Source organism: Salmo salar, chromosome 13, assembly GCF_965601325.2.
Source record: "Salmo salar chromosome 13, fSalSal1, whole genome shotgun sequence".
Taxonomy (NCBI): Eukaryota; Metazoa; Chordata; class Actinopteri; order Salmoniformes; family Salmonidae; genus Salmo; species Salmo salar.
In genome coordinates this window covers 5,134,736-5,162,031 of record NC_138303.1, presented here as the reverse complement: position 1 = coordinate 5,162,031, position 27,296 = coordinate 5,134,736, and the positions used below count along the sequence as shown (strand labels likewise).

The 27,296-nt window shown below is 46.4% G+C and overlaps 1 protein-coding gene across 1 annotated transcript; it reads left to right on the top strand.

The window, feature by feature from the left end:
- Nucleotides 1-12,323: 12,323 nt before the first annotated feature.
- tkt (transketolase) lies at nt 12,324-26,743 on the top strand. Its single transcript, NM_001140534.1, is given in 13 exon segments — nt 12,324-12,609; nt 16,868-16,985; nt 17,700-17,813; nt 18,119-18,216; nt 18,593-18,784; nt 18,926-19,053; nt 21,142-21,338; nt 21,546-21,710; nt 22,973-23,129; nt 24,134-24,264; nt 25,090-25,270; nt 25,610-25,729; nt 25,866-26,743. Coding segments are annotated over 13 exon segments (1,881 nt in total). The 5' UTR covers nt 12,324-12,502; the 3' UTR covers nt 26,039-26,743.
- The last annotated feature ends 553 nt before the right edge of the window (nt 26,744-27,296 follow it).

Sequence of the window (27,296 nt, the reverse complement as noted above, 5' to 3'; positions counted from 1 at the left end):
TTGGTAGGCAGACCATTCCATAAAAATGGAGCTCTATAGGAGAAAGCCCTACCTCCAGCCGTTTGCTTAGAAATTCTAGGGACAATTAGGAGGCCTGCGTCTTGTGACCGTAGCGTACGTGTAGGTATGTACGGCAGGACCAAATCGGAAAGATAGGTAGGAGCAAGCCCATGTAATGCTTTGTAGGTTAGCAGTAAAACCTTGAAATCAGCCCTTGCCTTAACAGGAAGCCAGTGTAGGGAGGCTAGCACTGGAGTAATATGATCAAATTTTTTGGTTCTAGTCAGGATTCTAGCAGCCGTATTTAGCACTAACTGAAGTTTATTTAGTGCTTTATCCGGGTAGCCGGAAAGTAGAGCATTGCAGTAGTCCAGCCTAGAAGTAACAAAAGCATGGATTAATTTTTCTGCGTCATTTTTGGACAGAAAATTTCAGATTTTTGCAATGTTACGTAGATGGAAAAAAGCTGTCCTTGAAACAGTCTTGATATGTTCTTCAAAAGAGAGATCAGGGTCCAGAGTAACGCCGAGGTCCTTTACAGTTTTATTTGAGACGACTGTACAACCATCCAGATTAATTGTCAGATTCAACAGAAGATCTCTTTGTTTCTTGGGACCTAGAACAAGCATCTCTGTTTTGTCCGAGTTTAAAAGTAGAAAGTTTGCAGCCATCCACTTCTTTATGTCTGAAACACAGGCTTCTAGCGAGGGCAATTTTGGGGCTTCACCATGTTTCATTGAAATGTACAGCTGTGTGTCGTCCGCATAGCAGTGAAATTTAACATTATGTTTTCGAATGACATCCCCAAGAGGTAAAATATATAGTGAAAACAAAAGTGGTCCTAAAACGGAACCTTGAGGAACACCGAAATTTACAATTGATTTGTCAGAGGACAAACCATTCACAGAGACAAACTGATATCTTTCCGACAGATAAGATATAAACCAGGCCAGAACTTGTCCATGTAGACCAATTTGGGTTTCCAATCTCTCCAAAAGAATGTGGTGATCGATGGTATCAAAAGCGGCACTAAGATCTAGGAGCACGAGGACAGATGCAGAGCCTCGGTCTGACGTCATTAAAAGGTAATTTACCACCTTCACAAGTGCAGTCTCAGTGCTATGATGGGGTCTAAAACCAGACTGAAGCATTTCGTATACATTGTTTGTCTTCAGGAAGGCAGTGAGTTGCTGTGCAACAGCTTTTTCTAAAATTTTTGAGAGGAATGGAAGATTTGATATAGGCCGATTAGTTTTTTATAATTTCTGGATCAAGATTCGGCTTTGTCAAGAGAGGCTTTATTACTGCCACTTTTAGTGAGCTTGGTACACATCCGGTGGATAGAGAGCCGTTTATTATGTTCAACATAGGAGGGCCAAGCACAGGAAGCAGCTCTTTCAGTAGTTTAGTTGGAATAGGGTCCAGTATGCAGCTTGAGGGTTTGGAGGCCATGATTATTTTCATCATTGCGTCAAGAGATATAGTACTAAAACACTTTAGTATCTCCCTTGATCCTAGGTCCTGGCAGAGTTGTGTAGACTCAGGACAATGGAACTTTGGAGGAATACCCAGATTTAAAGAGGAGTCTGTAATTTGCTTTCTAATGATCATGATCTTTTCCTCAAAGAAGTTCATAAATGTATTACTGCTGAAGTGAAAGCCATCCTCCATTTGCGAAGGCTGCTTTTTAGTTAGCTTTGCGACAGTATCAAAAAGAAATTTCGGATTGTTCTTATTTTCCTCAATTAAGTTGGAAAAATAGGATGATCGAGCAGCAGTAAGGGCTCTTCGATACTGCACGGTACTGTCTTTCCAAGCTAGTCGGAAGACTTCCAGTTTGGTGTGGCGCCATTTCCGTTCCAATTTTCTGGAAGCTTGCTTCAGAGCTCGTGTATTTTCTGTATACCAGGGAGCTAGTTTCTTATGACAGATGTTTTTAGTTTTTAGGGGTGCAACTGCATCTAGGGTATTGCGCAAGGTTAAATTGAGTTCCTCGGTTAGGTGGTTAACTGATTTTTGTCCTCTGACGTCCTTGGGTAGGCAGAGGCAGTCTGGAAGGGCATCAAGGAATCTTTGGGTTGTCTGAGAATTTATAGCACGACTTTTAATGCTCCTTGGTTGGGGTCTGAGCATATTATTTGTTGCAATTGCAAACGTAATAAAATGGTGGTCCGATAGTCCAGGATTATGAGGAAAAACATTTAGATCCACAACATTTATTCCATGGGACAAAACTAGGTCCAGAGTATGACTGTGGCAGTGAGTAGGTCCAGAGACATGTTGGACAAAACCCACTGAGTCGATGATGGCTCCGAAAGCCTTTTGGAGTGGGTCTGTGGACTTTTCCATGTGAATGTTAAAGTCACAAAAAATTAGAATATAATCTGCTATCTGCTACAAGATCCGATAAGAATTCAGGGAACTCAGTGAGGAACACTGCATATGGCCCAGGAGGCCTGTAAACAGTAGCTATAAAAAGTGAGTGAGTAGGCTGCATAGATTTCATGACTAGAAGCTCAAAAGACGAAAACGTCATTGTTTTTTTTTTTTGTAAATTGAAATTTGCTATCGTAAATGTTAGCAACACCTCCGCCTTTGCCGGATGCACGGGGGGTATGGTCACTAGTGTAACCAGGGGGTGAGGCCTCATTTAACACAGTAAATTCATCAGGCTTAAGCCATGTTTCAGTCAGGCCAATCACATCAAGATTATGATCAGTGATTAGTTCATTGACTATAACTGCCTTGGAAGTGAGGGATCTAACATGAAGTAACCCAATTTTGAGATGTGAGGTATCACAATCTCTTTCAATAATGGCAGGAATGGAGGAGGTCTTTATACTAGTGAGATTGCTAAAGCGAACACCGCCATTTTTAGATCGAGGCACAGACACGGTCTCAATGGGGAACGCTGAGCTAGTGGCAGACTCCACTAAGCTGGCAGGCTGGCTAACAGCCTGCTGCCTGGCCTGCACCCTATTTCATTGTGGAGCTAGAGGAGTTAGAGTCCTGTCTATGTTCGTAGATAAGATGAGAGCACCCCTCCAGCTAGGATAAAGGGCAAGGTGAGGTCAGGGGGGGCGAGCACAGGGGCCTCGATCAGTGCACATTTGAGGGTGTTGAAGGCCTCCTCACACTCCCCTGTCCAAGTGAAGGCCTTGTTCTTCGGCAGCAGGCGGTTCAGGGGAGCAGCGACGCTTGAGAAGCCCCGTACAAACCTCCTGTAGTACGAGGCCAGGCCCAGGAAGCTCTTCAGCTGACGCTGGTCGGTGGGGGTGGGCCAGTCTCGGACAGCCAGTGTCCTCTGTTAGTGGAGAACGCAGTTTTGGCTCTGGCCTCTGGGGAGAGGGGCACCTGCCAGTAGCCACTGCGGAGGTCTAGTGAGGAGAACCAGGAGGACCCCCTAACCAGGTCCAGCGACTCATCGATACGTGGTATGGGGTATGAGTCCTTCCTGGTTACCTCATTCAGCCGCCTGTTGTCCGCACAGAACCTCAGCTTGCCCCCCTTCTTAGGAACCATGACAACCGGCGGCGCCCAGGGGCTGTCTGAGGGCTCGATGAAGTCTGCCCGCTGCATCTCCAACACAGCCTTGTCTGCCGCCTCCTGGCGTGCCAGCGGGATACGGCGGGGATGCATCTTGATGGGTCGAGCATCACCTGTGTCGATCTCATGCTGCACCAGATGAGTCTGACCCACCTCTTCCTCACTCAGCGCAAAGCTGTCTCTGAATTCAAACAGCAACTGCCACAACCGTTCCTGCTGCTCAGGGTCAAGACCAACACAGTTCCTCCCCCATATCTCCCTCACTGCAGACAGTGTCCTCTCCTCTCCCATCTGGGGTAGCTGGGCTGGGGGGGTGCGGCCCGGGCTCACGGAGGGCTGTGTCGTGGGGGTAGCTGGGGGAATGTAACACACAGCCGTAGGTGACAGGGGGGCTGGGGAAAAGTCACACAGATGTGGGGGAGGGGGGGGCAGCCATGAGTCTCTGCTGCTTTAACTGTTGGAGTAAAGGGATTGTTGGGTTGAGTGTATGTGATATTAGGGGGGGCCATGATGACTGCAGGCCCTCCCTGGAAGCTCAGTGTGCCCCCATTTAGGTCTAACTGGCAGCCTGTGCTCCTAAGAAAGTCCAACCCCAGGATACAAGGGTCCTGCACAGCCGCCACCCACACGGGATGACGCACAGTCCTGCCCCCTACTGTCAGAGTCATTATTCCCTTCCCTTTCATGGGTGCCAGCTCACCTGTGACTGTGCGGAGCTGCACAGTTGTGGGCTCACACTGAATCCAACCTGGTACAATATCTGGCCTCACCAGGGTTACTGTGGACCCAGTGTCCACCAGGGCAGAGCAGGGCACCCCCTCCACAGTGACATGACAAAAGTCCCCAACACAGGTCCGGCCCACCACGACAACAGGCTCCGTCCGCTTGCCCACGTCTGCTTCTGGGGGAAGTGGAGCCTTGCTTGCCCGTCTGGGCCGGTGAGCTCCTCCTGAAGAAGATGGTGGTGGTTGGGATAGAAAGCCAGGGGTCCGCACTACCCGGTCAATGCGGACCCAGAGCCATTTACCTGAACTCTGGGGGACTTGGGGCAATCTCGGTGCAGATGGCCTGTCTGGCCACAACCCCAGCAGACCCGGGGACCACGGCGTGTGTTTCGTTCCACCTGTAGCGACACAGCACGAATTAGTTCTGTCATATCAGCCACGCATGCAGGCTTTTCCGGCTCTGGGCTGCTCTGCCCCCCAGCTCTCCCAGAGGGTCTGCCTCCCTGCGCCCCCACCAAAGACCCAGCTGAAGCCCCAGCCCACACCAGCTCCCTCTCCAAAGCCATCTCCAAGGCTATCTGCAATGACTCAGGATGAGCCAGCTGGGTCTGTATGCGCAGCTCCGTAGGAGAAAGCGCCTGTATGAACTGGTCCCGTGCTAGCTCGCTCTGCACGTAGGGGGGCATGTAAGCATAAGCCCGCCGAGAGAGGCTCTCAATGTCATTAGCTAGCACCCGTAGAGGCTCTCCAGGCTTCCTGCGTCTATTACTCAGTTCGGAGCGCAGCAGCCCGGGCTGTACACACTGTCCATAGCGCCTCCTCAGTGCTCCCACTAAGGCACCATAATCGCGTCTGTCCTCGGGGCTAATCAATATCAAACAGGCCAGAGCATCATCCGTCAGGCATAAAGCCAACTGCAGTGCCCTATCTTCATTCGACCACCCCCTAAAATGAGCTAACAGTTCAAACTGAGCATGAAAAGCTTCCCAATCCGCCTTACCGGAATACTTTGGGGTCTTAACGGATACGGACGCAGCCGGGGGCTGGGCGCCGCATGTTTGTTTACATCCTGAGCCCCAGATTCCTCGTCCCGCCGCGTCGACGTCACCCCTTCGGTCCGCCCACCAGAATCTGCGCGAAACACATTAGACGAAGCACTCATGCCCGCTTCAGCCGCCATCACTCTAACGTCCTCCCTCAAGCGGCCTCTGGGATCCGACGCCCTGGCGATCTCCTCAGCCAGATCCTCCGACGTCCATGCACATGCACCTCCTTGGCCATAATCGTCCCCTACCTCCACCTTTGGATTCCCTTGAAGCATTTTCAACCCCGTTCTCACCTACGTTAGCTAGCCACCGAAGTCAGCTAGCTGGCTAACTTTTATACACGTTTTTACTTCTGACACCAGTGTAATGACCTGACTAGATCATGAAGGAACAATTGTCCAGACAGAGGATGGAGTTAACGAATGGACGGTTTATTAACCCAACTTAACACAGGCTACTGTTTGGCCGTAGCCAACGCCAAATAAATGAAAGGTACACTACAAACCAACCGTGACCTTCTCTTGTGAAGCCCAGACGTAAGAGAGAGAACAATGGCTAAACCCGGTCTTAACTTCCAATGCTCCATCCCCCTGCCCAACCCCCCTTCACGCCACTCCGCCAACCACCAGGCTGCCCGGTATCAGAACATTCCAGGCATTCCCGTGATTGGCAGATAGCAGGTTGATTGGCATGACCCCGCGAACACTGGTAAGTACGACACAACCCACTAATAGCCTAACACATAACCCACAACTGTCTGTGCGGGTCGCTACAATACTAATCTAAATGACAGGTCAAACCCTATCATGTCACGTGTGCTAGCTAGCGTTAGCGCTAAATTACAAGATGATGAGGTCGGTGTTGTAGCGAGCTATATACCTATTTAACTATTTTTTTTGTCCAGACAAACATTCTTAGTTATATGCGTTTTGAAGAAGAAATGAGTAGATATTAGCAATGTTGTTACCTTCACTTCCTGGCTAGTTACACGCTGCACCAAACAAGGCTGAAATTAATCACACTGGGTCTCATCCCAATTACCACCCTTCACCTGCTGCACCAAACAAGGCTGAAATTAATCACACTGGGTCTCATCCCAATTAACACCCTTCACCTGCTGTACCAAACAAGGCTGAAATTAATCACACTGGGTCTCACCCCAATTACCACCCTTCACCTGCTGCACCGATAATGTTAGTTGGCCTTGTGAACTCAACACGAATTGTTTTTAAATGTTTTATTTTATTTCACCTTTATTTAACCAGGTAGGCAAGTTGAGAACAAGTTCTCATTTACAATTGCGACCTGGCCAAGATAAAGCAAAGCAGTTCGACAACATACAACAACACAGAGTTACACATGGAGTAAAACAAACTTACAGTCAATAATACAGTAGAAAAATAAGTCTATATACAATGTGAGCAAATGAGGTGAGATAAGGGAGGTAAAGGCAAAAAAGGCCATGGTGGCAAAGTAAATACAATATAGCAAGTAAAACACTGGAATGGTAGATTTGTAGTGGAAGAAAGTGCAAAGTAGAAATAGAAATAATGGGGTGCAAAGGAGCAAAATAAATAAATAAATACAGTATGGGGATGAGGTACTTGTTTGAGCTAAATTATAGATGGGCTATGTACAGGTGCAGTGATCTGTGAGCTGCTCTGACAGCTGGTGCTTAAAGCTAGTGAGGGAGATAAGTGTTTCCAGTTTCAGAGATTTTTGTAGTTCGTTCCAGTCATTGGCAGCAGAGAACTGGAAGGAGAGACGGCCAAAGGAGGAATTGGCTTTGGGGGTGACCAGAGAGATATACCTGCTGGAGCGCGTGCTACAGGTGGGTGCTGCTATGCTGACCAGTGAGCTGAGATAAGGGGGGACTTTACCTAGCAGAGACTTGTAGATGACCTGGAGCCAGTGGGTTTGGCGACGAGTATGAAGCGAGGGCCAGCCAACGACAGCGTACAGGTCGCAGTGGTGGGTAGTATATGGGGCTTTGGTGACAAAACGGTGGCACTGTGATAGATTTCAAGATGGTTGAAATCACCTAACGTTACTGTCTAACTCTGATCCTTTTGGATTTCGATTCATTTCTCAAATATTATATAGAGTTTTCTAATTTTAGCGAAATAATGAAGTTGAGACAAAAGTTCCCTCTAACATTTAGCTAGATAGCTAATTAATCTAGTGCTAATGTTAACTAACCACATTAGCTAGCTAGCAACCTTCTAAAGCTAAACTTCGGAGATGGAGCTATAGCTACAAACAAAGATATTGACTATTCACTTAGTCGAAAAAACAAGTTTGGCCACCAGCTAACCTATTAAAAACGCGAACATATTACTTACCTGTCACTGCTGCCCAATCAGCGTCGGCAATTAGATGAAAAGGAAGTTAAGTTCAAACCGGAAGATCAATCAACAGTGTCACCGCCCAACCTCTGTTCTCACCTGGGAGTTATATTAGCACAGAGGGTTAAAAACAACTCTTAAATTAACGCCAACAAAATCAACACTTGTTAACCCTGGCCAACTTCCCATGTAACAATGTATTTGAGACAAGTGTTGATTGTGTTAAGTTTGCCGATGACACAACAGTGGTAGACCTGACCACCGATAACGACCTGACCACCTATATGGAGATCAGAGACCTGGCAGTGTGGTGCCAGGACAACAACCTCTCCCCTCAACGTTGAGGAAGACAAAGGAGCAGATTGTGGACTATGGTAAAGTAGTGGAGACCGGTTGGTAAATAACTAGCACGGGTATTTGAAGAGCTTGAATCTCTGCTCTTAACCCAACAATGCAGTAATCCATAGAGAGCTCGTCTAGCGACACACAGCCGACGCGGTACCGGACCGCCAAGTTGCCTAGTTAAATAAAGGTGAAATAAAAAAATAAAAGTCTAGGTGCAAGATGTATCTAAACAGCTTCTATCCCGAAGCCATAAGACTCCTGAACATCTAATCAAATAGCTACTCTGTTACTATCTATGCATAGTCACTTTAATAATAACTCTACCTACATGTACATATTACCTCGACTAACCTGTGCCTCCGCATGTTGACTCTGTACCGTAATACCCTGTATATAGCCTCCACATTGACTCTGTACCGGTACCCCCTGTATATAGCCTCCACATTGACTCTGTACCGTAATACCTTGTATATAGCCTTCACTTTGACTCTGTACCGCAACACCCTGTATATAGCCTCCACTTTGACTCTGTACCGTAATACCCTGTATATAGCCTCCATTGTCTCTGTACCGTGACACCCTGTATATAGACTCCACATTGACTCTGTACCGTAATACCCTGTATATAGCCTCAACATTGACTCTGTACCGGTACCCCCCTGTATATAGCCTCCACATTGACTCTGTACCGTAATACCCTGTATATAGCCTCCACATTGACTCTGTATCGGTACCCCCTGTATATAGCCTCCACATTGACTCTGTACCATAACACCCTGTATATAGCCTCTACATTGACTCTGTACCGATACCCCCTGTAAATAGCCTCCACATTGACTCTGTACCGGTACCCCCTGTATATAGCCTCCACATTGACTCTGTACCGTAACACCCTGTATATAGCCTCCACATTGACTCTGTACCGGTACCCCCTGTATATAGCCTCCACATTGACTCTGTACCGTAACACCCTGTATATAGCCTCCACATTGACTCTGTACTGGTACCCCCTGTATATAGCCTCCACATTGACTCTGTACCGGTACCCCCTGTATATAGCCTCCACATTGACTCTGTACCGTAATACCCTGTATATAGCCTGCACATTGACTCTGTACTGGTACCCCTGTATATAGCCTCCACATTGACTCTGTACCGGTTCCCCCCTGTATATAGCCTCCACATTGACTCTGTACCGTACCCCCCTGTATATAGCCTCCACATTGACTCTGTACCAGTACCCCCTGTACATAGCCTCCACATTGACTCTGGTCCGTAACACCCTGTATATAGCCTCCACATTGACTCTGTACCGGTACCCCCTGTATATAGCCTCCACATTGACTCTGTACCGTAACACCCTGTATATAGCCTCCACATTGACTCTGTACCCTAACCCCCCTGTATATAGCCTCCACATTGACTCTGTACCGTACCCCCCTGTATATAGCCTCCACATTGACTCTGTACCGTACCCCCCCGTATATAGCCTCCACATTGACTCTGTACCCGTACCACCCTGTATATAGCCTCCACATTGACTCTGTACCGGTACCCCTGTATATAGCCTCCACATTGACTCTGTACCGGTTCCCCCCTGTATATAGCCTCCACATTGACTCTGTACCGTACCCCCTGTATATAGCCTCCACATTGACTCTGTACCGGTACCCCCTGTATATAGGCTCCACATTGACTCTGTACCGTAATACCCTGTATATAGCCTGCACATTGACTCTGTACTGGTACCCCTGTATATAGCCTCCACATTGACTCTGTACCGGTTCCCCCCTGTATATAGCCTCCACATTGACTCTGTACCGTACCCCCCTGTATATAGCCTCCACATTGACTCTGTACCGGCACCCCCTGTACATAGCCTCCACATTGACTCTGGTCCGTAACACCCTGTATATAGCCTCCACATTGACTCTGTACCGTAACCCCCTGTATATAGCCTCCACATTGACTCTGTACCGTAACACCCTGTATATAGCCTCCACATTGACTCTGTACCCTAACCCCCCTGTATATAGCCTCCACATTGACTCTGTACCGTACCCCCCTGTATATAGCCTCCACATTGACTCTGTACCCGTACCACCCTGTATATAGCCTCCACATTGACTCTGTATCGGTACCCATGTATATAGCCTCCACATTGACTCTGTACCGGTTCCCCCCTGTATATAGCCTCCACATTGACTCTGTACCCGTACCACCCTGTATATAGCCTCCACATTGACTCTGTACCGGTACCCCCTGTATATAGCCTCCACATTGACTCTGTACCGGTACCCCCTGTTTATAGCCTCCACATTGACTCTGTACCAGTACCCCCTGTATATAGCCTCCACATTGACTCTGTACCGTACCCCCCTGTATATAGCCTCCACATTGACTCTGTACCGTACCCCCCTGTATATAGCCTCCACATTGACTCTGTACCCGTACCCTCTGTATATAGCCTCCACATTGACTCTGTACCGGTACCCCTGTATATAGCCTCCACATTGACTCTGTACCGGTTCCCCCCTGTATATAGCCTCCACATTGACTCTGTACCGTACCCCCTGTATATAGCCTGCACATTGACTCTGTACTGGTACCCCTGTATATAGCCTCCACATTGACTCTGTACCGGTTCCCCCCTGTATATAGCCTCCACATTGACTCTGTACCCGTACCACCCTGTATATAGCCTCCACATTGACTCTGTACCGGTACCCCCTGTATATAGCCTCCACATTGACTCTGTACCGGTACCCCCTGTATATAGCCTCCACATTGACTCTGTACCGTAACACCCTGTATATAGCCTCCACATTGACTCTGTACCTGTCACATCCTGACCAATATTTAGGTATTATATTTGGTCAGGACGTGGCAGAGGTATATTTGTTTTGTGTGTGGTGTAGTTGGGTGTGTTAGTTTTGGTATAGGTTCTAGGTTTGTTTTTCTATGTGTAGTTTTGGGTGCTGGACTCTCAATTGGAGGCAGGTGTTTCTAGTTGCCTCTGATTGGGAGTCCTATAAGTACGTGTGTGTTTGTTTGGTAGGTTGTGCGTAGTTGTATTTTGCACTGCGTTTATTCTGCCTGTAAAACTGTCACTAGTCTTTATTTGTTTTCTTGTTTTTTCTCCGTGTTCTCTTTATTCAATTAAATAATAAGATTAGCATTCACATCCCGGCTGCGTTTTGCTCTTTACAACCCAACGAACTCCGTGACAGTACCGTAATACCCTGTATATAGCCTCCACATTAACTCTGTACCGTAATACCCTGTATATAGTCTCCACATTAACTCTGTACCGTACCCCCCTGTATATAGCCTCGCTATTGTCATTTTACTACTCTTGAATTATGTGACTTTAATTTCTTTGTATTTATTTTTGTATTTACCTAACTGCATTGTTTGGTTAAGGGCTTGTAAGCATTTCACTGTAAGGTCTATCTATACCTGTTGTATTGGGTGCATGTGACAAATACGCTAAGATTTGTGCAAATTTATTTCTGTTTTTAATAAACATTGGAGACAAAATATAGTTTACATGTTGTCAACAACAAAACAATCTAAACTAGCCAGTATGTTTTGCCCCATAGTTGCGCACGTGTCGGTTGTGTTGCCAGACGAAAGGTATTACCTCATTGTTGGGTTAAGAGCAGGGTTTCCCAAACTCGGTCCTCTGGACCCCAAGGGATGCACGTTTTAGTTTTTGACCTAGCACTACACAAATAATAAATGAATCATCAAGCTTTGATTATTTGAATCAGCTATGTAGTGTTAGGGCAAAAACCAAAACGTGCACCACTCCCGAGGACCGAGTTTGGGGAAACACTGGTTTAGAGTTGGCCTAGTCTCTGGCCTAGTCTCTGGCCCAGTCTCTCTCAGGTTGCAACCCGTGTCTGGCCTAGTCTCTCTCAGGTTGCAACCCGTGTCTGGCCTAGTCTCTCTCAGGTTGCAACCCGTGTCTGGCCTAGTCTCTGGCCTAGTCTCTCTCAGGTTGCAACCCGTGTCTGGCCTAGTGTCTCTCTCAGGTTGCAACCCGTGTCTGGCCTAGTGTCTCTCTCAGGTTGCAACCCGTGTCTGGCCAAGTGTCTCTCTCAGGTTGCAACCCGTGTCTGGCCTAGTCTCTCTCAGGTTGCAACCCGTCTCTGGCCTAGTCTCTCAGGTTGAAACCCGTGTCTGGCTAAACGAATACCTCCACAAGTTGCGCGACCTGCTTTCCTCCAATGAGTGACTCCATTGGGCGTGTCCGCGGAGGGTGCAGATAAAGACGCCTCTCTCTTCCGGTTCTTCTCTTCGGTTACAGCTCCTCTCTTCCGGTTACCTCTCCTCCGGTTCCTCTCTTCGTTTTACACCGTTCATTCAGTCCCCTGCTAACTCGCACGGTTGATACACCGATTAATCAATTTTGTTAACTTCGACCGACACCCCGGGGAGAATATCCGTGCTAGTTATTTACCGACCCGGTGTCCGGTACCGTATCTCCAGCATGGCTAACTACCACAAACCGGACGAGAAGACGCTGCAGGGCCTGAAAGACATTGCTAACAAGTTACGGATCAACTCGGTCAAAGCAACATGCGCCTCCAACTCTGGGTACGTATTATATTTATTTTATTTCTGTAAAAAAGTGATGAGAAATAAGGTTTGAATGTTGATTAATGTAGTTTAGTTTAACTAGATTTAGACCTGCGTGGATGTGCTACACGTGTGGATTAGTATTTCCAAGCAGGCGGTTGTCGTTTTTTAACTAGATAAATAAAGCGGTTTCCTTCAGGTGTAAATGTTTTATTTATTTATTAGTGAAGTGTATTTTTATTTGACGTGGGGTGTACTACGGTAGCTAGCTAGCTAAAGGAGCTAACATTTGTTAGCTATAAATCTGCGTCAGAGAGTAATAAATACAAAAAGGACGTCGTTTTAATGACCGTAAATGTGGATTCACGCGATCATTTTAATCAACTTTAATCTAGATTAATTATAACTGGCATCATACCCGTGTTGAATATTTAGTTATTGTTTGTATTTTAGTTATGGCTAGGGCTTATATATATATATTAATTTTAGCACCGTTAATACAAGTCACGGAGAGACATGTGGTTGAGTTCAGTCTCTGATTTAAAGCTGCAGACCCACGTTCAGATTACCTCCTGGTAGCATGTTGAATGACAGATGGCCTCCTGGTAACACGTTGAATGACAGATGGGCCTCCTGGTAACACGTTGAATGACAGATGGCCTCCTGGTAACACGTTGAGGGACAGATGGCCTCCTGGTAACACGTTGAGGGACAGATAAGGGTGTGGGTTTAGAAATGCCCTTTGACTCGTACAAACTCGCTTCCAACGTTAAATGTGCTTAGTCATGGACTAGCTCTGCTGCTGTAGTTTTAACCTGCAGTACAATAGGGACATTGACCTAAATGAAGACTGGGCAGAAGGGGGCCTCTCATTGCATAACTTATTGTGTTATTGCAAAACGTGGCAATATTTCAGCCAAATCAAAATAACCCTTTTTTGTTTTCCTTTCTGAGCATTATTGCTACACCATAGAAGCAGTTCTTTCTCAACATGACCTTTGGGAAAGTGTCTGTGGGCTGGAGAAGAAAGGGTCACTATACTAATGTGGTTGGGCTTGGTGTACCAAACTGCACCCTATTCCCTATGTGGGTAGTGCTCAACTTTTGGGCACTTTTTTTGTTTGTTCAAGTTGTGGCAGCCAAATCACCCATGGGCTAACAGTTGGAGGAACCATAAAGAAGGCATACTTGGCGACTGAGTTTATAAGACAAGACTATTTCCTTGTCGAACTTCCTCCTTACTGTCATGAATTCATGCCGTGTACACATGGGGTGCTCCTTTCTTTAAAAAAAGAGAGGCAACTTGCGTCTTGATACAGGAGAGGCTTGATGTGTCTTTGTTGTATCCAAGAAGCTTGATTTAGCCACTTAGCGAGCAAGTTAACAAACCAAATGCTTAGCTGGAGCCCAGAGCTGGATATAATTTATATGACACATCTTAGAGAGTTAACAGTCGCATAGCACCTGCAAAAAATATATTTATTATTATACAAAAGACATTAAATCATACCGTCGGTATGCTTAGTTAAAGAAAGGTTCACTAAAACAAATGTTTAAATATCCCAGTGTATCGCCCAAGCCTAATACACTGTCCAGGAAAGGGAACAAGTTTGAAGCATGGTGACCTACTGGTTATTGATAACTTCCTGGTTTTCAGTCAGTTGCTCACAGGGGAAACTAATAGCCTTACTTGGTAGAGTGGTTGATCTGGTTTATTTCAGTCTATCAAAACAAACAGGAGTATTTCAGGCCTGGCCATAACCTAACCCATTCTCATACTGTAGGATCATGGTGGCTGGAAACTTGATACTTTCTACGGCACTTGGATTTTTGTGAGCTGAAAATCTAAACTGCTTTAGACCTACCTAAATACTCAATCAGTTTTAAAATTTTTTTTTTTTTTTAAACGGGTGATAATACATGTGTACTTTGTCTAAACTTGTCAATTTCAGCAGGTTTCAGTCACTGGAAGATCTGCTTGGAGGTAAATGGTTGAATAGCATGCTGTCGTAGCTTTAATGTTGACACGGTGTGGTTCTGACGACACGGCGTGTTTTTTTTGCATACGATAACTACTACCTGTTTGTTCCAAATGACACACTATTCCCTCCCTATATAGTGCACTTTTGACCAGAGTCCTATTTTATTTAACCTCACTAGGGTCTGCTACTGTCCCACCTGGCCAACATCCAGTGAAATTGCAGAGCACCAAATTCAAAAAACAAATACTCATTATAAAAATTAATGAAACATACAAGTGTTATACATGGATTTAAAGATTGACTTCTTGTTAATCCAACCACGGTGTCAGATTTCAAAAAGGCTTTATGGTGAAAGCAAACCATGTGATTATCTGAGGACAGCGCCCAGCACACACAACATTACATACAGTAACCAGCCAAGTAGAGGAGTAACAAAAGTCAGAAATAGAGAAAATTAATCACTTACCTTTGATCTTCATATGGTTGCACTCAGACATTCATTTACTCAAATGTTAATTTTGTTTGAAAGTTTCTCTTTATATCCAAAAACCTCAGTTTTTGTTCGTTTTCTTCAGTAATCCTCTCAAACGCAGTCACAACAGGCAGACGAAAAATCCAAATAGTATCCGTAAAGTTCGTAGAAACATGTCAAACGATGTTTCTAATCAATCCTAAGGTTGTTTTTTAGCCTAAATAATCAATATTTCAACCGGACAATAACGTCGTCGATATAAAAGGTAAACAAAGGCGCACTCTCGGTCGCGCGCATGAAAAAGCTCTGACACTGCAGGGTCCAGTCATTCAGACTGGTCTTACTCCCTCATTTTTCAGAAAACAAGCCTGAAACAATTTCTAAAGACTGTTGACATCTAGTGGAAGCCATAGGAAGTGCAATTTGAGTCCTAAGTCAATGGATACTGTAAAGGCAGTCAATAGAAAACTACAAAACAAAACAAAAATCCCACTTCCTGGATGTCTTTTTCTCAGGTTTTTGCCTGCCAAATCAGTTCTGTTATACTCACAGACATTATTTTAACAGTTTTGGAAACTTTAGAGTTTTCGATCCAAATCTACCAATTATATGCATATCCTAGCTTCTGGGCCTGAGTAGCAGGCAGTTTACTTTCGGCACGCTTTTCATCTGGAGGTGAAAATAGTGCCCCCTACCCTAGAGAAATTAACCAGGCTAGTCAATTACAAACCTTCTTATTTACAGTGATCTCCTGGCATCAGACAAGGCCTCCTATGGGGACAGGGCTGGTATATTTACATTTAAGTAATTTAGCAGATGCTCTTATCCAGAGCGACTTACAAATTGGTGCATTCACCTTATGATATCCAGTGGAACAACCACTTTACAATAGTGCATCTAAATATTTTATGGGGTGGGGGGGTTAAAAGGATTACTTCATCCTATCCCAGGTATTCCTTAAAGAGGTGGGGTTTCAGGTGTCTACGGAAGGTGGTGATTGACTCCGCTGTCCTGGCGTCGTGAGGGAGCTTGTTCCACCATTGGGGTGCCAGAGCAGCGAACAGTTTTGACTGGGCTGAGCGGGAACTGTGCTTCCTCAGAGGTAGGGGGGCCAGCAGGCCAGAGGTGGATGAACGCAGTGCCCTTGTTTGGGTGTAGGGCCTGATTAGAGCCTGAATGTACGGAGGTGCCGTTCCCCTCACAGCTCCGTAGGCAAGCACCATGGTCTTGTAGCGGATGCGAGCTTCAACTGGAAGCCAGTGGAGAGAGTAATACAAAACGGACAACAGACTGGCGACCGCACAACAGCAGACCGTGGATTGTGTGTTTTTGAAGTAGAACATGATTCCTTGCATGAAACAACTAATTGGCTCAACCTGGGGGAATATTCCAGATGGTTTAACAAATATCAGCACCTTTGCATATCCGTTGAAGAGGAGTGGGATAACATTCCACAGTCAACAGCCTGATCAACTCAATGTCGACGGAGATGTCAATGTTATTCCCCCTCACTTTGAAATCCATAGATTTAAGGCCTAATAAATTTTCAATTGAATGATTTCCTTTATGAACTGTCTTTTTTTTAATGGTTTCGTTTTTGTGTAACTGTCAGGTGAACATTTTTAATACAGATCCTCAGAATGCTGTGTGACTGGGTAACATGCATGTGAGTGGATTCACAAATTAACAGCTGCTTAAAGGCAACTGTTACTGACAACCTGCTCTCAATGCCCGTCCCTTCTCTCTCTCTCCCCCCGTCCCTTCTCTCTCGCTCTGCCGGGCCCGTCTCTCTCTCGATCTCTCGATCTCACCCTGTTTCCAGTCATCCCACCACATGTTGCAGTGCAGCAGAGCTCATGTCCGTGTTGTTCTTCCATACGATGCGTTACAAAGCCTCTGACCCACGCAACCAATGTAACGACCGCTTCGTACTTTCCAAGGTGAGTCTGCATTCACACCCTCTACTAGGACTGACCCCCATCTGTTCGCTGCTGAATTACTGCCCTTTTCCCCTGGCCATGTTGCTATGTGCATAATAGCAAAGTTAACCAGCGTATTGGTGTTGAGAACAATGCGGCGGAGTTAGGACATTTTAGTCATTTTAGCAGACGCTCTTATCCAGAGCGACTTACAGTAGAGTGCATACATTTTTTTACATACTGGCCCCCCCGTGGGTATCGAACCCACAACCCTGGCGTTGCAAGCGCCATGCTCTACCAACTGAGCTACAGTGGGACAAGAACAGCCCTTGCCTTAGTTGTCTTAAGAAAATTGAGAGGATACCACAAGTTAATTAGGTCTATAATCAATAGTCTGTTAAATGTGCCTGGCTTTATAAATCATCTCTGTTGAAATATGACAGATCCTACTTGTTTGAGTTTAATAAAGTTTCCCATTCTGTTCTTTTTAGTCTTTGCTATGCTCTAGGAAAGGCGTAAACTCTTTATTTTTTTATATGTAAAAATGATTTAAATCATTTGGTCAATAGAACAGACTATCAGTCGACCCAAGAGATTGTTTTGTTGGGCAGCCGTATGTTCTACACACCTGCTCGCTGTCCACACTGCTCACCTGTCTGTTCTTTCAAATTGCACTACATTTCCCAAGCACTCTCTGAGTCTTGTACTGTTCTCTGATTGGCTGTTTTCCTCCAGGGTCATGCTGCACCAATCCTGTACGCTGCCTGGGCAGAGGCGGGCTTTGTGAAGGAGGCTGACCTGATTAACCTTAGGAAGATAGACTCTGACCTGGAGGGTCACCCCACACCTGTAAGTAACCCCTGACCCCCACAACTGTGAGCAACCTGTAACCCCTGACCCCCACAACTGTGAGCAACCTGTAACCCCTGACCCCACAACTGTAAGCAACCTGTAACCCCTGACCCCCACAACTGTATCTAACCTTTAACCCCATTGAAGAGTTGTTCATTAGGCTCAAAACAGAAAACTGACTGAAACGGGGGAGGGACAAACCTGGACTTGTCACTAAGAAACAATATTTTGAAGCGTTTTCAGTTGCATGCCCTAATGAACGTGACCCGGCTCAGGTTTGACTAACTCCAACTGTTCTACAGAAACTGGAGTTTGTTGACGTGGCAACGGGGTCTCTGGGACAGGGGCTGGGGGCCGCCTGCGGGATGGCTTACACCGGGAAACACTTCGACAAGTCCAGGTACACACACACACACATCCTCCGAAGCTGTGACGCTATCCCACAAAGTACCTCTCACCCAGCAGTGATGTTCTAGGAAGGTCAAAGGTCACTCAGACAGGTGTTGACAGTTTAACACTGCCTTGTGTTCAGCGATATGTACTGGAAGGCTTTGGAGCACTTGTTGGTTGCTTTAACACAATGAAAGCTTAGTCTCTCAGTACGGTCTCTCACTCTGGCTGCGACTGCAGTGGCTCTGGCTGTAACATCTTGTGTTCAATGAGATGGAAATGTGTTATAGAGCTGTCTGTGAATTTGGTTAGAGCACCCAAAGTTACATTGTATCTTTTTATTAATTTTTTTAAATGAAAATGTAACTATTGTAATGTGTCCCTAGTTACCGTCTGTACTGCATGCTGGGTGACGGGGAGTGTTCCGAGGGGGCTGTCTGGGAGGCCATGGCGTTTGGTTCCCACTACAACCTGGATAACCTGGTTGCTATTATCGACGCTAACCGTCTGGGACAGAGTGAAGCTGCTCCTCTCAAACACGACATGGACGTGTACCGCAAACGCTGCGAAGCGTTCGGGTCAGTACCTTCCGCTCTTCCTCACATCTGTGGTCTAATCGGGGTCTCATCCCAACTCTCCTCCTACTGTCCTTTTTTTTTCTCTTTTCTACCAGGGGTCACGCTGTTTTGTGTTTTAACCCGGTCTTTCTCCATATCTAGGTGGAACACGTATGTAGTGGATGGTCATGACGTTGAGGAGCTGTGTAAAGCGTTGTGGCAGGCCCAGCAGGTGAAGGGAAAACCCACTATGATCATTGCCAAGACCTTCAAGGGTAGAGGACTCAAAGGTAGATGGAGATGGGAGGGGTGTAGTAACCAGGAACTAAACAGAAGTAAACGGGCCAAAACCCAAAAGGGACTAATCTGAATTTGTTCAATAAGAAATGCTAGTTTTAATTTGAATGTTTTTGCAACGTTGTGCACTAATGAATACACCCAGTACTGCAATTCCACAGGCTGTATTTAACCCTTTCACACGTACCACCACAGGTTGTATTTAACCTCTCTGGGATATGTGGGACGTTAGTGTCAGCCAGTGAAATAGCAGGGCGCCAAATTCAAAACAACAAAAATCTCATAATTAAAATTCCTCAAACATACAAGTATTATACACCATTTTAAAGATGTACCTCTCATTAATCCAACCACAGTGTCCGATTTTCAAAAAGGCTTTACGGAGAAAGCACACCTTGCGAAAAACATACAGCCATTTTCCAGCCAAAGAGAGGAGTCACAAAAAGCAGAAATAGAGAGAAAATTAATCACTAACCTTTGATCTTCATCAGATGGCACTCATAGGACTTCATGTTACACAATACATGTTTTGTTCGATAAAGTTCATATTTATACCCAAAAGTCTGTTTACATTAGCGCGTTATGTTCAGTAATGTTTTGCCTACAAAACATCCAGTGATTTTGGTCTTCCCTGTGGCTCAGTTGGTAGAGCATGGTGTTTGCAACGCCAGGGTTGTGGGTTCAATTCCCACGGGGGGCCAGTACAAAAAAAAAGGTATGAAATATATGCATTCACTACTGTAAGTCGCTCTGGATAAAAGCGTCTGCTAAATTACTAAAATGTAAATGTAATTTTGCAGGGAGTCAGATCAATTTACAGAAATACTCATCATAAACGTTGATATAAGATACAAGTGTTTTACATAGAATTAAAGATGCACTTCTCCTTAATGCAACCACTGTCAGATTTCAAAAAAGCTTTACGGCGAAAGCACACCATGCGATAATCTAAGTACAGCGCTCAGACACCAAAACAAGCCATACAGATACCCGCCATGTTGTGGAGTCAGAAATAGCGTTATAAATATTCACTTACCTCTGATCTTCATCGGAATGCACTCCCAGGAATCCCAGTTCCACAATAAATGTTTGTTTTTGTTCGATAAAGTTCATCTTTATGTCCAAATACCTCCATTTTGTTCGCGTTTAGTCCAGCATGCCAAATTCACAAAGCGCGTGCGTTTAGTCCAGACAAAGTCAAAATAGTTCCATTACAGTTCGTAGAAACATGTCAAACGATGTATACAATCAATCTTTAGGATGTTTTTATCATAAATCTTCAATAATATTCCAACCGGACAATTCCTTTGTCTTCAGAAATGAAAAGGAACTCAGCTCGGTCTCACGGCCGCGCGCATGACTGAGCTCATGCCAATTTTCCAGACACCTGATTCCAATAGCTCTTATTCTCTCCCTATTCACAGTAGAAGCCTGAAACAATGTTTTAAAGACTGTTGGCATCTAGTGGAAGCCTTAGGAAGTGCAATATGACCCCACAGACACTGTATATTGGAGAGGCAATCACTTGAAAAACTACAAACCTCAGATTTCCCACTTCCTGGTTGGAATTTTCTCAGGTTTTTGCCTGCCATATGAGTTCTGTTATACTCAGACATCATACGAACAGTTTTAGAAACTTCAGTGTTTTCTATCCAAATATACTAATTATATGCATATTCTGGGCCTGAGTAGCAGGCAGTTTACTTTGGGCACGTCAGTCATCCAAGCTACTCAATACTGCCCCCCTTTCCCAAAGAAGTTAACACTTTCACACGTACCATCACAGGTTGTATTTAAAGACTGAAGGCTCTGGCTGCAACAGAATCTAATTACCTCTAGATAATGTAGTTTGTTAGATAATTTAACAGAATCTAATATCTAGATAATGTAGTTAGTTTGTTAGATAATATAACAAACTAACTACATTATCTATAGATCATTAGATTCTGTTATATTATCTAACAGAGTCTAATGATCTCTAGATAATGTAGTTGGATAATATAACAGAGTCTAATGACCTCTAGATAATATAAGTTTCCCTGATGCGGTAAATGACCTGTTGCCCCATCTCCCTCCTCCAGGCATAGAGAACATGGATAACTGGCATGGGAAGCCCATGCCTAAGGACCGGGCCGAGGTGCTCATTAAAGACTTGGAGGCTCAGATTCAGAACCCCAACAAGACCATCTGCCCCGAGCTACCCAACGAAGATACCGCCCCCGCTGACCTTTCACCTATCACCCTGCCTAGCCCTCCCAATTACAAGATAGGAGACAAGGTACACACACCGCTGACCTTTCACCCTGCCTAGCCCTTCTTACTAGAAGACTGGAGACAAGTTACACGCAGTGCAGACCTATCGCCTGCCTACAATATCAGGGACACGCCCCCCCCCCTCTGACTCATGTCCACATGTTTAACTTTAGCTGTAGGCTCCTGGGTAACACTTCCTGTCTTCCATTCTCTCCTCTCTCTCTCCCCCTAGGTGGCTACTCGTAAGGCGTATGGCGTGGCCCTGGCTAAACTGGGTCAGTCCAGTCAGAGAGTGGTGGCTCTGGACGCTGACATGAAGAACTCTACCTTCTCTGAGATGTTTCACAAGGCCTTCCCTGAACGCTTCGTGGAGTGCTTCATCGCTGAACAAAATATGGTGAGGAGAGGCTCTGACTACTAAACTGGACTTGCATACCCCAAAGGCCTTCTCAAAAGTACCCACATGTCCTGATTGGATCTTAAGGCCACATAATATTGGTACTGCTGGCAGAATGATCACGTTTTACTTGGCACGTTCTTCGTAGACCACCGGTGTCGACTAACTCTGCATTGTTGGAAAAGGACCCATTATTTTATATATATAATATTAGTGTGACAAGAAATGAATACAGTGGATAACGAGTAGAAAATAACATGGCTGTATACAGGAAGTGTGAAAATAACATGGCTATATACAGGAAGTAGAAAATAACATGGCTGTATACAGGGAGTATGAAAATGACAGGGCTGTATACAGGGAGTATGAAAATGACAGGGCTGTATACAGGGAGTATGAAAATGACAGGGTTGTATACAGGGAGTATGAAAATGACAGGGCTGTATACATACATACATGCATGCATGCATACAGGGAGTATGTAGAAAATAACAGGGCTGTAACGTCGAGTGGCGCAGCGGTCTAAGGCACTGCATCTCTGCTAGAGGCGTCACTACAGACCCTGGTTCGATTCCAGGCTGTATCACAACCAGGCGTGAACCTGGAGTCCCATAGGACGACTCACAATTGGCCCAGCGTCGTCCGGGGTAGGCCGTCATTGTTAATAAGAATTTGTTCTTAACTGACTTAGTTAAATTTAATAAAAATATAGATTTTTTGGGGGGGGGGGGCCTTCCTTTAACATAGCCTGGTATAGAGGTCCTGATTGGCAGGGAGCTCAGCCAAGCAGTGATGCAGCCAGTCAAGATGCTCTCAATGGTGTAGCTGTAGAACTTATTGACGATCTGAGGGCCCATAACAAATATTTACGGCCTCTTGAGGGGGAAGATTGTCTTCTGTTGGGACGAATTGGAGTGGGTTTGGGGTGATGGGGGGGGGGGGGGGTTGACGTGAGCCATGACCGGCCTTTCAAAGGGTTTCATGGTTTACAGATGTGAGGGCTACGGTGCCAAAGTCCTTTAGACTGTTGAAACATGTCGGTATTGTAGGCTGAGTCAAGGAGATGTTGAAAATGTCAAGACACCTGCCAGCTGGTCAGCGCTGTCCTCATCCTGGTAATCTGTCCAAGTAATACTGTTAAACATTTATCCTTCCACTATTAGTGCCAGATATATTGACCTTTTCTGGAATTACAATGCAATTTTTTAATTTTTTTTATTAAATGATCCCTTTTTTTCATGAAATATATATTTTCTCTGTAGGTGAGCGTGGCGATCGGCTGTGCCACACGGGACCGCACGGTGGCGTTCGCCAGCACCTTCGCTGCCTTCCTGTCCCGGGCTTACGACCATATCAGAATGGCTGCCGTCTCCGAGTCTAACATCAACCTGGCAGGGTCACACTGTGGAGTCTCTATTGGTCAGTACTACTGTCTAATCTCACCTATTTATTTTTTTCTCTTTCGTTCGGTACTTTTTTGCATTTTATTTTAGTTTTATTATTATAATTTTTTTATATACTTTTTTTTTTTTTTTTTTTTTTAAAGAATTCCCCCCTTCCCTCCCAATCAAACTCCTTCTTTCAATAACCAATCACACTCCAATTCCCTGTCCCTTGGGCATACTGCCAAATTCTCTAAAACGACGTTTTTTGTCTGCTTACGGTAGAGAATAATTCTCAGACATCGGCTCTTGTGGACGTTTTTGATCATGAAAAATAAAATGTGTATAAATGAATCCATAATTGGACGGTGTAATGTGGATCAGGGAGAGCAAGAGGGACTTCAGTTAGAGGTAGCTCTTCTGAAAGTGGGGTTACAGGGCATGTCTTCTCTCCACTAGTTCCAGGAAATTATTCAGTTCCCTACCCTGTTGTATGTAACAAGGCAAGCTTCATTTTGTGGTGAATGAACATAGCTACGATCGGACGGGGCCTTCCCTCACCTTTTGCCACCGAAACGGTGAGCCTTTTGAAAATCAAATTGTGTCAAGCCGCCCTCTGGGCGTAAGGAAGGCGTCAAGCCAGACTTTCTTCAGAGTTTTATTTGCCCATATAGTCTGTTTATAAACTAATATACTTTTTAATGTAATTGGTATTAAAGAAAATAAATACCAAAAACTTTGGGAGCCATGTCATTCTAGGGGTTTGTTCTACCTGTTAAGATTTTATGGGATGTTAAATCTGCTTTCATATTAGGTAATGGAATGAATTTATTAGTCATTAATTAATCACTAGTGTTTTGTGGTCCACTTAAAGTAGAGGGACTTATTCCTATTGCCATTATTTCATTTTTCCCACGTACATTTTTGAGTATTCTGAAAATTTTTAACAGATCATCTGCAAGTGATTTTAGTTTATATTCATGTTTACTGATGCCTGTTACGTTACTTCCTGTTTGCTGTTACATTACTTCCGGCCCTCAGGTGAGGATGGCCCCTCCCAGATGGCATTGGAAGACATCGCCATGTTCCGCGCTATCCCAACATGCACGCTGTTCTACCCCAGTGACGGCGTCTCCACCGAGAGGTCTGTGGAACTGGCTGCTAACACCAAGGTCAGAACCTCGTTTTCCCCGGGGGATGGACGGGTTGGGTGGGCGGTGTGACTGAACCCCAGGGGGGGACGGGCGGTGTGACTGAACCCCAGGGGGGGACGGGCGGTGTGACTGAACCCCAGGGGGGGACGGGCGGTGTGACTGAACCCCAGGGGGGGGGACGGGCGGTGTGACTGAACCCCAGGGGGGGGACGGGCGGTGTGACTGAACCCCAGGGGGGGGACGGGCGGTGTGACTGAACCCCGGGGGGGGGACGGGCGGTGTGACTGAACCCCGGGGGGGGGACGGGCGGTGTGACTGAACCCCGGGGGGGGGGGCGGGCGGTGTGACTGAACCCCGGGGGGGGGGACGGGCGGTGTGACTGAACCCCGGGGGGGGGGACGGGCGGTGTGACTGAACCCCGGGGGGGGGGACGGGCGGTGTGACTGAACCCCGGGGGGGGGGACGGGCGGTGTGACTGAACCCCGGGGGGGGGGACGGGCGGTGTGACTGAACCCCGGGGGGGGGACGGGCGGTGTGACTGAACCCCGGGGGGGGGACGGGCGGTGTGACTGAACCCCGGGGGGGGGACGGGCGGTGTGACTGAACCCCGGGGGGGGGACGGGCGGTGTGACTGAACCCCGGGGGGGGACGGGCGGTGTGACTGAACCCCGGGGGGGGGGGGGGGCGGTGTGACTGAACCCCGGGGGGGGGGGCGGCGGTGTGACTGAACCCCGGGGGAGTGTGACTGAACCGGAGGGGGGGGGGGGGGGGGGGGGGGGGCGGTGTGACTGAACCCCGGGGGGACGAGCGGTATGAACTAAGCCTTTTATGTTTCTGTTCCAGGGAATCTGTTTCCTCCGCCTCACCAGACCAGAACTAAAGGTGATCTACGACCCCGACGAGAAGTTCGAGGTGGGCGTGGCCAAGGTGGTGCGTCAGTCCGACAGCGACAAGGTGACGGTGATTGGAGCTGGAGTGACTCTGCATGAAGCCCTGACGGCCGCTGACCAGCTGGCCAGCGAGGGTAAGAGCGCCTCCTGGTGGCCTGGATTTAACCTTAACGTTTTTATTCCTTAAATGTCCCAACAGCCAGAGATTGATGTTGTATAATTATTCAAGTCAAAGTAATTGTTCTTGTTGTATGAATTCAGAACTTGATTTTATTTTTTTTTGTGTCTCAATGCAGTATCTTCATTTATTTTTATATAATCCAAATTCAGAATATTATTTGTTTTCTTCCACTAACTAGTTTCTGATGGATCAGCTCTTTCTGAATGTCCAGTAGTTCACTAAATGTGGTAAAACAATAACAAATGCTATTTTGATGAGGAAGAATTACGGCTCATTAGTTGTGTGTGTGTAGGAGTGAACATCCGTGTGATTGACCCGTTCACCATCAAGCCCCTGGATGCCGCCACCATCCTATCGAGCGCCCGAGCCACCGGCGGGAGAATCATCACAGTAGAGGATCACTACAGAGAGGGTGAGGACATGTCTGTTAACTGTTTGTGCTTCGGCGTGGCGGCCCTCTGGGGGTGGGACGGCGTGGCGGCCCTCTGGGGGTGGGACGGCGTGGCGGCCCTCGGGGGTGGTCTAACCCCCTCTTCCTCTGTCACCAGGTGGTCTGGGGGAGGCGGTGCTGTCTGCGGTGGGGGAGGAGCCTGGTATCATGGTGACGCGCCTGGCGGTGAACCGTATACCCCGGAGTGGAAAACCTCAGGAGCTCCTGGACCTGTACGGCATCAGCGCCAAACACATCGCTAACGCCGTGCGCCAGACCTTCGCTAACTGAAAACGGCTTATGGGCCCTGGTTTAAAGTAGTGTACTATAGAGGGTGACATTTGGGATATACACAACTCTTCTCTCTGACCTGTCGTCTCCCCCCCCTCCCTCTCTGACCTGTCGTCGTCTCCCCCCCCTCCCTCTCTGACCTGTTGTCGTCACCCCTCCCTCTCTCTGCAGTCTGGGGTGAAATGACACCTCTGTTCTGAACCTTTCTCCACCCTCCCTTCTCCTTATTCTACCATTTCTATTGAAGATGAATTGTGTATTTGTCAGATTCCTTCGTACCCATTATTCTGTATCGCTCTTCATTCCAGCATCTTTATTTTCTCTTTCCATTCCAACCACATTCCATGTATTGTAATTGTTCCAAACCACCTGTTTGCTCGTTCAGTCACATCACTGACCTCTTCCTGTTTCTCCGTGGCACACCGCCATCTTGGTTTCTCATTGAGCCAGCATGGTGTCCAACCACTTGCTTGTAATGGCCTTTTATTTTTCACTGATGCAGGGAATTCACATTTTGACGGACCAGAGTTGTAATGACTTACAAAAGAGCTGAATTTAAACTGCTATATAATAGTGTTCTCCTGACCTGTTGGTATCTGACCTTGGTTTCTTCATGTCTGTTATTGCTGCTGTGTTAGCCAGGCCCTGTCAACTCATGGTTGGTTTGCATTGCCGTTGTTACGCTGAAATAAAAACCTGACCCAATGTTACTTGTCTTTTGTAAAAACATTTTGAATGTGTTGATGACTTACTTGGACTGAGGTGTAGGGATGTTGAATATCCTACGTGTGTGTGTGGACACCCCTTCTGTTTCAGCCACATCCATTGCTGACAGGTGTAGAAATCCAGCACACAGCCATGCAGTCTCCATAGACAAACATTGGCAGTAGCCTAGTGGTTAAGAGCGTTAGGCCAGTAACTGAAAGGTTAATGGATTGAATCCCCTGAGCTGATGTAACCGATGTGAAATGGCTGGTTAGTTAGCGGTGGTGCGCGCTAATAGCGTTTCAATCAGTGACGTCACTCACTCTGAGACTTGAAGTAGGGTTTCCCCTTGCGTTGCAAGGGCCGCGGCTTTTGTGGCGCGATGGGTAACGATGCTTCGTGGGGTGTCAGTTGTTGATGTGTGCAGAGGGTCCCTGGTTCGAGCCCGGGTTGGGGCGAAGAGAGGGACGGATCCTACACTGACAAGGTAAAAAATGTCGTTCTGCCCCTGAACAAGGCAGTTTAACCCACTGTTCCCCGGTAGGTCGTCATT